At 40.7% G+C, this 14,823-nt stretch overlaps 1 protein-coding gene across 5 annotated transcripts in view; it reads right to left on the bottom strand.

The window, feature by feature from the left end:
• The window catches only part of Nmdar2 (NMDA receptor 2), a 1,937,843-nt gene that overhangs the window by 585,353 nt on the left and 1,337,667 nt on the right, over positions 1–14,823 (bottom strand). For all 5 annotated transcript variants that reach the window (XM_046618083.2, XM_069134406.1, XM_069134408.1 and 2 more), the window contains one exon: positions 6,189–6,424. In XM_046618083.2, the coding sequence (XP_046474039.1) occupies positions 6,189–6,424 (236 nt within the window). The remainder of the gene's footprint in view (positions 1–6,188; positions 6,425–14,823) is intronic.

The following is a 14,823-nucleotide window of genomic DNA, read 5'->3' as shown; positions in this document are numbered from 1 at the left end:
TAAAGGTTAGAAATAAAGCACGTCAAATGTTCCAAACTACGGGTAGAGATGTGTACAGGATTGTTAGAAACAAACTCTCAGCTAAAATTAAAAAAGAGATAAAAGAGCATACAATCAAGGAGTGGGAAACAAAACTTAAAAGTCTAAATATCAAGGACAACTCGATATGGAAAATGGCAAAAGCCTTCACTAAACAAACTGCTAATGTTATTCCAACTCTCCATGGAATTAGAGGCCTAGCAATGAGTGACGAAGAAAAAGCAAATGCACTCGCAGAAAGTTTCGTGAAAGTCCACCACCTCACCAAAAATATGGGCTGTGATAAACATTATCGTATAGTTAACGCAAAACATTGAGAAATTATAGATTACGAAATCCCTATTAATAATATAAGTTTTACATCACCGAAAGAAATTGCTCAAGCAATCAAAAAAACATTACCAAAAAAAGCACCGGGCATGAACGGAATACAAAACATTGAACTTAAACATCTGTCACGCAAAGCGCTGGTACAGCTCGCGAATATTATTAACAGTAGTTTCAAATTATCATACTTCCCGCCAAAATGGAAGCACGCGAATGTCCTAGCATTTCAAAAACCTGGTAAAGATAAATTTTTTCCATAAAACTACCATCCAGTCAGCCTCCTCCCAACAATGAGTAAAATCTTCGAATCCATCATCTTAAACCGATTAAAAATCCACGAAAAAACAAACAAACAATTAGTCCCCGAGCAATTTGGCTTGCGCGAAGATCATAACACTGTACAACAACTTGCCAGGCTAACGAACCATATTAGTAATAACTTTAACATAAATAAATTAACAGCAGTAGCGCTACTGGATATCTAAAAAGCATTTGACACTGTTTGGCATGAAGAACTTATATATAAACTAAACAGCCTAAACATTCCATCATATCTAGTCAAAGTCATCCAGCAATATCTCAGAAATAGAACATTCGCAGTCATTGCCAACGGCAAAGTGTCCACGCTGCAAACCATCGCAGCAGGAGTACCACAGGGCTCAACACTAGTCCCGGTGCTCTTCCTATACTATATGTATAAATGATATCCTCACGATGCCAAACACACAGAGATAGCCCTATTTAAAATAAAACACAAACTACCGCATCACTTTTTGCTGCACTAAGATAATGTACATAAAGCAAATAATGGAAATAGATAAATAAGCTGTAAGCTAGTAAGTAGGAAATCATAAAACATGACAAAACGGGATTTTTTTAAATTTCACCCCAAAAAACCATATCAGTATGCAACACAGCATTAAAACAAAAGAAAAATGTACAAGCAAAGCCCAAATGAAAACATACTAGTTAAGTTCTTAGGAATAGGAATAGCAAAAGATTACGCAAAGTGCAAAAGCTATAAACACTTTTGTGATCAACATCTAATGAATAAAGAACTTTTTGAAAAAAAAAAATCTCGACATCTATCGTCTATCGTCACAGAACAAGCAGTAGGTCAGTTAATCTGTACGAATACGGACACATTCAAACATCCGTTCGCCGGATCACCACTTCTCAACGAGGAACTTGTAGTCGACACGAGTTACCGACCACGAGGCAGGGACGCATTACTCCAAGCAACCTCGACTACCACTCTCAACTGAAGGAGGCTATTCAACGTAGATAACAAATTCCGTTTTTTCGATAAAGTCTTCAGGTATTAGGGAGCCGTGTCTGGGTGAAGCCCAGCATTACGTCTGATGTTGAAACTCAGATACGGTGTTCGTCACAGAATCCTTTAAGCCTTAGGTAGGACCCCTGAACCTGCAAGGAGCTACCTGCATTGCGTCAGGCCGTCTTGATGCAGGTAATGGTATAATTGCGTATAATTGCCGTCCTTCAGATAACCACGCTTTCACGTATTTCATATCCCGTCTTGCCTTTCGCGAAACGAGATATTATAACCGCGAAACAAGAACTCGCGAATGACGATCTTCAATCGTCAGAGTTCATCAAATATCTGCACGTGTAAAACGATCACACAAGTAAACTATTCCAATATAAATAATCATAAATTCACAAATACTCTTGTTTTTCGTGTCTCCCGCTTCTCGGGAACAAGACACTAAATTATTTCATCTACAGATCTTTCTTCGTGAAAACAGACTTCTCGCCTCACGAGTCCTCTGTTCATTGCGATAATTCTATGCCTCGCTTCACGATCGCAGAATAAGTTTGACCCAAAACCGTTCGTACGGCCTGTGATAATGGGCTTATTCCACTCGAGCTACGCCTTATGAGAGTGATGAAACACCAGCTGAGGCTATCTCAGAATAAACCATTAAGGGTCAAACTACAGTCACCTCTTCCAGGAACTCATTAAATAATTAATAAATAAATTCTCCACCTTCCTTCCGAGTCCAGAGACAGAATCCTGTTTTTCTCCTTACGAGAAAATAAATTCGTAAAATAACCAAATAATCGAGTTTAGACACAATCAATGAATTATTTCATATCACGTGCAGACAAATCGTGATATTCAGCGCTCGAGAAAACTCGAAACGTTCCAATATATATAGATGATACCTTTAAATTATCGCCACCATCATTTACGCAAGTGTTTGCTATCCTAGCGGAGCGAGACGGATATATTTTCCCTGTTTTGTATGCCCTGCATCCTCATAAGAGGCAAGAAACGTACTGCAGGCTTTTTATCCAAATGAAATCCGTTTGGTCAGATTTCAAACCCGAAAACATTAATTTGGATTATATTATAGAGTCTTGGTGATCGGTCAATTAAGAAAACGTAATTTTATCAGATTAATTTGGATTATACAATGACGATATTGTACAGCATTGCTAAGCAATATCCCGAGGCGGAAATCCGGGGCTGCTTATTTCATCTGTCCCAAAATATTCAAAGGAAATTCTTCAAGGAACACTCATTTTCACAAAATAGCAGTGATCCTGAATATGCGCTGAAAGCGGGTATGATCGTCGCTCTTGCATTTGTGCCGATAGAAAATCTACACCAAGCAGTAATGCGGCTGTACGATCACCTTCCTATAACCTTACAGAGAATTTTGGAGTGCTTCGAGGTATGAATACTATATCATATTTAGTATAGTTCTGAACCTTTGCTACTGGCATATGTAATCTTGGTTGTTTACTAACGTTCATTCTCTTCATAAAATTTAGTTCTACTCAACTGTATGCTACGAAAATTCGCCGACTAGTTGGGAGTGATTCGTTGAAATATTCGTTTGACTTTTATTCATGGTTTTATCATCTCTTTTCTCCGATTAATAATATGGCTTTTACATATGTGAATACTGTTGTACAGGATAATTACACAGGCCACCTACAACGTAATGGAACACATTCGGACCCTTTACTTGCGCCCAAAATTTGGTCCGTGTATAATAGAGTTTTGTTAGGGCAAAACAGGACAAACAATTTTGCGAAAGCAGCGCATCGAAGTCTGCAAAGAGAGCTAGATGTTGAACATCCGTTAATTTTGAAATTCATAGATGGACCACGAATCGTCCAAAAAAGCAGGGATACGTATTACGCTGAATTCTGGAGGACAATACCACCACCACCCCCCCCCGCCCCCCCCTCCAGACAGGCATCGCACAAAACTTTTTGATTAATTGACTTATTTGATTTTTGTTGGGTTTGTTGAAGTACATTCAAAACTGTCGATTATTTACTCTCTAAATTCGAATCAGTGGAGGATTACTGATGGCAGTTATAAGTATACCAAAATCACTAACAATCAGTAAATATGTTCAGAGAGTATATTTAGTTGTAGCTTTTTCTAATGCTTACACCATTTTGTCGTTAAGCTTTTCAAATCGGTGTTCTAAACTGTGAATGATGTATTTAATTTGAGTTTTCTGCAATGCTTTTGACCATCACACTATTTTCTGTTAGCTTTTTCATACCTATGTGTTCTCTGTATTAAATCATAAACCCCATTCCAACTATACATGTGATACTTTCAACCGTAAACTATATTCCATAAATATTTGTTAATCTGGTTTTTTCGCTTTAATTTTCGTGAGCCCAAACGTCCTGTACCTGAATATCTGGTGGCCAATCGTTCGGCGCCAAAACATCCGGCGCCCAAACGGCCGGTGCCAAAACGGTGGCGCCAAAACGTAACGTACCCCGTTTTGGTATTGGCACCAAGATATTCCGGGATATTGAAATACCGTTCTAAATTGCCATGCAACCTTACGAGTGAATAAAACTTTTTCACAACCTAACGCCAAGAATTAATAGAGAAGAATTTGTTATTTGTTAATAAATGTGTATTTTAAATTGAAGTATCATGCGAAGAGAATTATTTCAATTACGCATAGTGATAGTTAACACGACTGGAAATAACCGAATTCACAGATAGAGGCGAGCTGAATGAGAAACCAGAACAAACTGAACATCAAAGTTCGCCCGCATGGACATCGCATGGTTTGTGAATTGAATTTGAATCTGAATCACGCAGCGAATTGAAGATCTCTCGAACCGTTCGTCTCAGAACGTAAAAGTGGTTCATTGTAAGAGCTTCTTGTAAGAGGATGGGTGAACAAATAAACTGGGCCACAAATGGTCTATGAGTTCACAAGCGTTTATTATCGGTAAAAAGGGAAATTCATATGGGCATATGTCCCGACTCCGCCGCGGACTCATGAGCTCTGTCCGTCCGGTTCCCCCCTCCTCTACGTCTCTTATTTAAGACGCGTAACTGGCGTCACCGTCGCCCCGGATAGTAGCGCCACCTTACAGCTGGCGTACCATACTTGCAATCATTCTTATATTCTTCAGTCTGTCAAAAAGTCTGCCAAGTACAACCAACCCCGAATTTTTTCATTCGTCCGAAATTCTGTAACTTCAGTGCTGTTTCTTTCTTTTTGCGAAAACGTTATATACTTGAAAATGAAAATTATGATTTCTCTATTTTTTGCCGAAAGGGTATTGATGGTAATTATTTGAATGTGCAACATTAGTTTGGTGTTTTCTGAGTTGCAAAGAGACTTTGTTGGTCATTTTAACTTCAATGTACTTGGTGTAAGGTTTTTTCACCATCGGTGCTTTTAGGGGATAGCGATAGACTGCGCGCTCTTAAAAATATGTTAAAGCCCTCCCCCTTCCCTGAATCACACAGCCGGTGCTTTGCCCCCTGAGCTCTCACCAGGAGCTACGCCCCTAGACCCCAGGGCACACGCGCTTGCCTACGACTCATATTAAAATCTTATGCCCAGTGTAAAACGATTGACTTTTTCTTCATGGTATACGATCTACTATTGTACTTGGCAGCATCTTCTAACGTTTCAATTGTTTTTGATGCAAATGATGCTCATTTGACAGTTTTGGTTATATTTATAGCTAAGTTACACAAAGTTTTTCTTGGATAGATCGACCGTAAAATCTACGGCATGATTTTCAAGATTGTGATACCCAGAACACTAGAATGAGATAGGCTTTAATTGATCTGTAGTATTCTAAAGGTTTCAATGAGTTAGGTAATAACGTCCACGAAATAGTGAGGTACAATTGTTGCAAAGCACCGAGGTCCAAGTCCGTGAAGTGAGTGCTACGTCGGCTCATCTGCAAGCAAACATGCACGCAGTTGCCAAGTTGTAATATAACGAGTCTCGTATCGCGCGACGGACAGCCCATCTGATGGTTCCGTGCATCAGAGGTTCTATATTTTGGGCTGATGAGACACCTTCACAACTTTTGACAGAATCTGTGTATATAATTCGAAGACCTAGTTTTTTCGTCTCAAATTTTAGCAGCAACTTCGATCCTTCATCAGGTTTTGTTGATCAGTACTTCAGTTGAGTTTTTTCAAGCTTTTAACTCTGAGTATTACGTCCCACAACGCGTGGGACACATCCGTGATTTTCCATTTCTATGATTTATACATTAATTCACAAATGTTTTGTACTGATTACCCATGCCAACAGGCATGTAGTGAAATATTCAGGTCACATCATTTTTATCAAAATATACTGCAGAAGCAACGCAATTATAACCTATTGATGGTCTGTGCACGAACCGTAAGGTGATTCTCTTATCGACGGACGCCAATAATTGCTAGATGTATGGGTAGATGAAAGAATAGACAGATGAATGCATAGGCGAGTGAGTGTGTAGGTGAGTTAGAGTATGAACAAATTGCACCATGGGATAAAGCTTGAATCAATCTTACTTACCAAACTCACAAGAGCACAGCAACCACCTCTATCACTTTTCGCCAAATGATGCCGAACATATTTAAAATAGAGGTGCTCCAGTAAAAGTAACAATGCTGCCAATAGAATTCCACACATAAGGAGAAGAAACGCGCTCAGGAACTGTTCCAGGGCTAGAGGATCACTGCTCTTTTGAACTTCCTTTCCGGGTTTGCAAGTTCCCGTCATCCAGTATCGTCTCAATCTTTCCAAGTCACCTACGAAACGTTGAACCATTGCATTTCAAATTTCCATTTTTTGATCGCTCGGAACATGAAAGTTCTTTATATGTTGAGATCGCATGAAAGTTATCGTCTGCGTTGCTTTCTATTACATGAAAAACCTATGTTGAAAGAATAAAAATTTTAACACCAGCTTAACTGATACAGCACTTAAGCAGAACTTTAGATTTTTCACACCAAACGCCGCGTGGAAAAACTTCAACTGATGTTTACCTGGTATGTGCGTTGAAACAGCTACGTGCAGAAGAAAAACGTGAAGAATATTTTGTATCAGAAATTGGATGACCCTCTATTCCACATTGACTATTCTGTTCATAGAACCAACGCACACAGATTTATGTATGGACGTGAATAGTACAATATTTTATAGGTGCGGAATGCGGATGATGTTTGATGAGTGTGATATTAAACAGCATGAGTCAAAGGCGAGTACTAGTGTGAATGTAGCATAAGCCCATAGCATATATAGCCCATTGGCACGAGTCACAAGCTATGATTTTGAACACGTGTAAAGGAAAGTGTAATTCAACAAGTTATAATTTATAGATTTTTTGGCCTTCAGGTCATTTGACGAAAGCAGGTCAAATTCAGAGGGCTCAGTCAGAATACCAACACTTTTATTTTGTTTGCACAACTAATCAGGAAGAACAAATGACAGTTGAATTAAACCCACATAGCATTAAATATTTATTGTACATATTTTACATGTTCCTAAAAAAAATATCAAGATGTACTGCAACACTGTTTTTTTGCATCAATCTGTTATCAGTGTTACTAAACGCAGCAAATCTATGTAATGCGCTATAGCGTGTGCATCAAACATCACTGACGAGGACAACTATCGCAAAATATCGTCAATGCGAACCACTCCCGCAACGGGGTAGAACAAGAACCTGGAACATTCTTCCGAAAATACCAAAGGTCATATAGATAAACAGTACACCACTCCAACGAGAAAATAAATGCCTCTTCACGTTCCGTGTACAGAGCCACGTATGAAATTGGGACAGATTCCGAATAGAGATGTCTTCTCGGCCAGGTGCCGAATTATATTAACATGCGTCACTGTCGCTAGATGACCAGGTGATGGCGTACATGACAGCGTGTCAAAGTACAGCAGCAGCCTCCCGCCACCGACGACTAATTGGTCTGGTGTCGATTTACCACTTCAACTATTCACTAGACGATGCATTACCCAGCTGACGCAGTGAGGGACAAGCTATCATGGCAAACCATGATGTGTTTTGGACAACTAGGACATGATCACCCAAGTGCTTATAGACACCCAGCGCGAGGTTTCTGTTGTAGTGACCGCAGGCGCGATCTACAGGGACCCGATCGTACAGGGAGTTTAAGCAGCATAACGTCTGAGCAATTTCTTCTCCTCAGCGTGCCACAATTCATCCCTTTACACAAGATAATATTACATCGTACTTCACCTTACTTAAGAGACTACCGCAAAAAGAAGAATCCCAAAAATTGACACGTGGTTTATCAGACTGATCCCACAGCGAGGGGCCATGTGAAGCATCGGCGAATTCACCGTGATCATCACGATCGCCGATTACGTCAACCTAGTTTGTCGCCGACAGCTCTACGTTTCACACGTATCTCTTTGTCTCTCACTCAGCTCAGCATTGTACTCTTCGGCGATTCTATTCAGTTATAGCAGTTGTTCAGTATAATCTCTTAATTATCTTCTGTACTTCGATTTTCTTTTGCCTCTTCTCTTTTTTTGTTTCTCCTATTTTGAGGAAAAGGCTTTGACATTTCTCATGTGACACCAGGAATTTATTTGCAGCCGTACCATCTCTCTAGTTACCTATGTGAAGTTGGCCTGCGACCTTCGAATTTTTGATAATATTTATGTCCAAAAATTGCTCCCAATTTGCTCTTAATTGCTCTCTATTTTCTATTATTTACTCACACGCGGTTTTTAAGAAAATAAAAAAAAGAAAATGCATGTCGGGCAGCGGCCGTGTGTTCGCGAATTTTGGAGAATCTTAGAATTTCCGGGAAATTTGTGTACCGCTTAATTGCTCCTCAATTGCTGTTAATTGCTCCGTAATTTTTATTATTTGCTCCCTCATGGTTTTTGAGAAAATCCAAAAAAATTGTTGCTGGTACCGCAAGTCGGTAACTTTTCGAGTAAAATGGCGCCATATATGTACCAATGTTGGTGACAATACGTTCGTTAATCCACCGAAACAGGATAAGCTCTAAATTGCTCCTTATTTACTCCTTGTTACTTCATTATTTCAATCAATTGCTTCCGCATTGTTTGCGAATAAATTAGAAACAAACGAAACAAGGATTTTCTAAAGGCCAAGTATGGTCGAATTCATTTTGATATATCTCTTTGACGAATTGACATGTGATTCCACATGAAAATCATATTAGCTTAACCAGATGTTATAAGTTTTTCGAGACTATCTATCCACTAAAAGAAGTCATGTCTATAGCAGAAACGAAAAGCATTCATAGCAAATATCTTGACATTAAACTGTAACTTTGCAAAAATGTAAAAAATGCGAATCTCCATGGGTGGATGACATTGGAAATAAATTTATTTAGAAATTGTCTGGCAACTAGATTTTGTACCTGGATGAACTTTGTAATAAAATACTTGAGTGTAAAGGGGTCCCAGATGCTTGGGTGTAAATAGAAGCTAGAATGATATATGAAAACGAAAATAAGCTAGACCGCAGCAACTATCGGACAATGTGATTGGTAAACTCAATAGTGAAGATACTTACGCCGATACTCTGCGTTAGACTCATTAAGCAGTGTGAGTCGGACAAAATGTTTCTTGGATTACAATTGGGATTCAGGCAGGCCCGAGGCTGTATGAAAAATAAATTTACCTCAAATGCTATCATAGATATCCGTCTGGGACGCAAGGGTGGTAAGATCTGTAGATTATTAGCAGACTTTGGAAGAGCAACTGACGTTCTCTCACACTCAAAATTGCGACTGAAGCTGCATGCAAAACGAATCAGCTTGAAACTTCGAAAATTCTAGTGAATTCATATTCAAAAGCTTCAATGCACTTAAAGGGAGAGAGCGAGACTTCTCAGCCTAATGACGTTACGAGGGAGGTCTTGCAAAGAAAAATACTAAGTTCTCTAAGATTCGCCTTGCTCCTAACAGATATCGACTACTTTTTAGCAGCTGAAGGCGTCAAAGGAAATATTTATGCTAGCATACGCAGGTGACATTGTCCTCTTCGCGGATACCAGTAGGTATTATTACAAGAAACGTATTGAAGTATGAAGGAAAATACTGCAAACTAAATTGTTTAGAACTGAATATCGATAGAAGAAGAATAATACTCTTTCAGAAAGAAGGACATGTTTGTAAGAACAAACTTGCCCCTTTCCGGTGTGGCAAGGGAATGATGGAAGTAGTTAGTTTATGCTGATTTCCGTTGAGTTAGTGTTGGCATGTACGTCTGAGTTATATGTTGTGATGTGGATTTTTCTTGTACCTCGGTCACTCGGAGAAATAACTGGGAACTTACCGCGTACACAATACTTTGGCGGCCCGCAATGTAAGCTGAAAAACTGTATCTTCTAAAAGATATCGCAAGATTCTGTTGGACGTCTGGCGTGATTAACACGCCTCGAAATCGTTAATTCGCTGAACCTCGGTAATTTACTCGATAGCTCAGTACCGCAGAGAGGGGATGGATAATTTTTGGGAGAGAGAGCGAGACTCGACAACAACACGTTAATTAATAATAATAAAATAAAATAACATATTTTACGATATTGTTACAAAGGGTGAAATCACCCGTTTTGTCCCCTTTTAAATGATCTAGTAGTCATCATAGATAAAAGACGTTTATAAACCTCTTATGTCTTTAAAAAGAATAAGGTTGCTGCGTCAACCGATATTATTGTAAAAACAGTCAGTCTCTAGACTTTAAAAAGAGAGCTTGTGTCCAAATACATCTATTTTTTTTCTAAATATTCCTTGTTCGTGAGACTTCTTTGGCTCGGCGTTCGCTTAAATCGCACAGAGAACTCTTTGATTCTCTTAGATCTTTCGTAATTTCCCCCCGTTGTAACATTGGTGTCAGAAGCGGGATCTCTTCTGTGCCATTTAAGTGGATTTTGAGTGTAAAGAAGTATACAAAACAATAATGCAACAAACTCCTACGTCGAGAGCATCACGCGCGGAGCGACGAGCTGCCGGACGCGTTTCATCGTGCCAGCGTTCTCCTGAACCAGCGTTTCCTTCCATTTCTCGTCGTTCGGAAGCTGAGGTTCAGCCCCAGCCCCAATAAGCTCTCTTGGCAGAGCTCATCCAGGGAAACCAAGATTTGCTGATGCGTCAGATTCAGCAGCAGGAACAACATCAACAGCAGCAGCAACAGCATCAGCAGCAGCAGCAACAACATCAACAACTGCTACAACAGCAGCAACAAGAACAGCAGAATCTTCTGCACGAACTCCTCTCGCAACAGCGTCAACAACAAGAAATCGTGTCTCAGGCGCTGATCGGAATCCTGCAAGGTTTGCAGAAGCTTCAGGAGCGGCCGCAGGAATTCCCGATACGCCCAGTTCCATCCCCAGGTAGAAGGACTTCTCTTCCTTCAGTCCCGGTCCCGGCAAGGAGGACCTCCATTCATGCAATTCCGGATCAATCAAGGTCTGACGCTATTTATGGGGGAGGCGAAATTCCCCCTGTTGCTAAAAATTTTCCACCTGTTCATGTCTCGCGACAAGCTCAGGTTAGCTCTTTTCCGCGATGCCACGATGTTCCGTCATGTGATATTTCGGAAGTAGTTGAGCCTCCTGTCGCGTCGTCTCATCCTAGCGTAGATATTCAGTCAGAGTTCCTGGCCTTTTTAAAATCACGCGGAACTGTCAATGTTCTCCCTCCGCAGACTCAAAGCTCGTTCGGACTCAATCAGGTCTCTGTTCCTCCCGCGAGTATTGTAGAGTTGCCCTCGAAACAATCGAATTTGAAGCCCGGTTCGTATGACGGTTCGTCTGCTTGGAGTCTATACGAACGTCAGTTTAACATGATTAGTAAGGTTAATGGTTGGAATCCGTCCCAGAAAGCAGCTAATTTGACAGCCTCTTTGTCCGGTCCGGCTTTGGTAGTTCTTGGATCGCTTTCAAATTCGGATTCTGAAAATTTCGACAGCATTTGTGCGGCTCTTAAACTCCGGTTTGGCGAAGAACATCTTTCCAAACTTTATTTTACTCAGTTCGAAAATAGACGTCAAGGGCCCAAGGAAGATTTAGCCTCTCTCGGAAATGACATCGAACGTCTCGCTCGACATTCTCTTACTAATTGTGCAGAAAAAGCTAGAGATCAGATAGCTCGGGCGAAATTCATTAATGCGATTCGGAATCCGGAGCTTCGGTATCATCTGAGGCTCGCAGCTCCAACTTCTCTACATGAAGCTATTATTAAGGGCTTAGAATTAGAAGCCATAAACGAGGCGGATTTGGGTTCGCGTCAACTTCATCGTTTGAGCCAAGCTGAACCTTCAGAAAATTCTTCGTCCCGTCCTTCAGTCAATCAGCCTAGCTCAGATTCTCTTCCAGGAAGGAAAAATAGTGGTTTCTCTTGTTACAATAGATCAAACTCCAATCGGCCTGTCTCAGAGTGCCAGTTTTGCGGCGTAAGAGGACATATCGCGAAGAATTGTTTTAAACTCGACCGTCAGATGAAGTCTGCGGAAGATTCGTGGCGCAAAAATGCCTCCAAGAGGGCTCCCTCTAATCCGGTTTGGGCAGCACAACCTTCTGTTCCTCAGAATTCGGGAAACTAGCTACCGATGTTTCGAAAGGGCGGATATCATCGGTTTCTTCCAAGTTCCTTAGCCCTATTGCTTCACAGTTCGTGGTTAGAGGCCTGCGTCGTACCGGCCTATATGCTAAAGGTTCCGTTAACGGACTAAGTTGTTTGTGGGTGATAGATACTGGAGCCGAAATTTCCGTTGTTCGTCCTGATATGATTTCGTCTCTTGCTTCAATTATTCCTTCTGTGTCTATTCGCACTGCTACCGGAGCAACTACCCCTGTAGTAGGTAAGATGGTCGTGCAGGTAACAGTAGCAGATTGTGTTCAATCCCCACATGAAGTTCCAGTAGCTGATATAGAAGATGAAGGCATTTTAGGCGTAGATTTTCTTTCCGCTCACAACTCCGTCATTTCTACCGGGGATTCGACTCTCTGTTCTGGTTACCGTAAAATCAACCTCGAAACGTCTAGGTTTATTAACTCTTCTGAACAGAAAGAAACCCTTTCGTCTTTGCGCGTTTTAGAACATGTGTCGGACTCTTCAGTCGTTCCTTCTTATCTCACGGAACTCTTTACTAGGTCTTCTAAAGATTTAGATATCGCTCAGACTAACAGTCTCGTTTGCCTTTTTAACGATTTTAAAGAGACTTTTGCTAAAGACTCTGCCGACATCGGGAGATGTACCATAGCTAAGCATTCAATAGATGTAGGGAATAACGCTCCGATTAAACAGGCAGCTAGACGGCTTCCTTTAAACGGTTGCAGGGAAGTTGAAAAATTAGTAGAGAATATGAGAACAGCAGATGTTATTGAACCGTCTTCTAGTCCGTGGGCTTCTCCCATTGTCTTGGTCAATAAAAAAGATGGTTCCAAGAGGTTTTGTATAGATTATAGGAAGTTGAACGAGATTACTAAGAAAGATGCATATCCGCTTCCTCAGATAGGAGATACCCTTGATTTAATTTCTGGTGCCCGTTGGTTCTCTACGATTGATTTACAGAGTGGCTATTGGCAAGTCGAAATGAATCCGTTAGACAAAGCGAAAACAGCTTTTGTCACAGGGTTGGGTGGACTTTGGCAATTCAAAGTTATGCCTTTTGGCCTTTGTAATGCACCAGCTACCTTCGAAAGAGCGATGGAATTCGCCCTTCAAGGTCTGACTGGCAAGATTTGTTTAGTTTATCTCGATGACATCATTGTGTTTGGTAAGACTTTTGATGAGGAATTGGAAAATCTTAAGCAGGTTTTTAGTCGTTTATTCCAAGCTGGTCTAAAAATGAGTCCCAAAAAATGTCATTTTTTCAAAAAGGAAGTATCTTTTCTCGGACACGTCGTTTCAGCGGAAGGTGTTAAGACAGATCCTTCTAAAATAGAAAAGGTCTTGAATTGGCCTCGTCCCGATTCAAAAGCAAAGGTTCAAAGTTTCTTAGGACTTTGTACTTATTACAGACGTTTCGTTAAGGGCTTTGCTTCTATAGCGAGACCTCTCCATGCTCTTACAGGAATTAAAGTTGTTTTCGATTGGACTCCCGAATGCGAAGGAGCTTTTGTTCTCCTTAAAAAATTATTAACTTCGTCACCGATATTAGCTTATCCCGTCACCGATTCTCAATTCATCGTAGATTCTGACGCTTCTCTCTGTGGTATAGGTGGGGTTTTGTCTCAAATTCAGGATAATCAAGAGCGCGTTATTAGCTATTTCAGTCGGGTTTTGTCTAAACCGGAACGCAATTATTGTGTTACCCGTAGGGAATTATTAGCGATGGTAAAATCTATTTGCCATTTCCATCATTATCTTTATGGAAGGAAATTTTTGATTCGGACAGACAATGCTTCCTTAACTTGGCTTCTTTCGTTCAAATCACCTGAAGGCCAAGTAGCTCGATGGTTGGAGAGGTTAGGTCAATATGACTTCGAAATTAAACACCGTCCCGGAGTTCTGCATGGTAATGCTGATGCACTTTCTCGTCGTCCGTGCGGGGACGATTGCAAACAGTGCTCTCGTTTAAATAAACAGCTAGATCCCTCGCTTAACGTTCGTCAAATTTTTCTCGTTGAAAATAAAGAAGACTGGATCATCGCCCAGAGGAAAGATTCAGATCTCCTCCTAGTTCGGAATTGGAAATCCACAGGAGTCAGGCCTCAGTGGGAAGAAATATCTTCTATGAGTCAGTCTTTAAAAATTTACTGGGCGCAGTGGGACTCCTTGTTTCTCCTCGATCAGTTGCTTTATAGGAAATGAGAATCACCTGACTCCAGGTCGGTTCGTTGGCAGCTTCTGGTTCCTAGAGAAAAGATAGCCGAGATTTTGTCAAGCTTTCATGATTCACCTGTTGGTGGCCATTTCGCTTCTAATAAGACTTTGGGTAGGATCAGAGAAAGGTATTTTTGGGCTCACTGTCGAGCTGACGTTGAAAATTGGTGTCGAACTTGCACGGTTTGTTTAGCCAAGAAGGGACCTCGTGAAAAAGGGAAGAGCTCTCTTCAAATATATAACGTAGGAGCTCCATTTGAAAGAGTCGCAATGGATATCCTAGGCCCTCTTCCTCTTTCTAGGTCAGGAAATCGGTATGCCCTGGTGATAGCAGATTATTTTACAAAGTGGTTAGAAGTAGT

This window comes from Neodiprion pinetum, chromosome 3 (genome assembly GCF_021155775.2).
Source record: "Neodiprion pinetum isolate iyNeoPine1 chromosome 3, iyNeoPine1.2, whole genome shotgun sequence".
In the NCBI taxonomy this organism is placed as follows: Eukaryota; Metazoa; Arthropoda; class Insecta; order Hymenoptera; family Diprionidae; genus Neodiprion; species Neodiprion pinetum.
The sequence above is the reverse complement of the archived record's forward strand: the minus strand, read 5'-3'. Positions and strand labels throughout refer to the sequence as shown.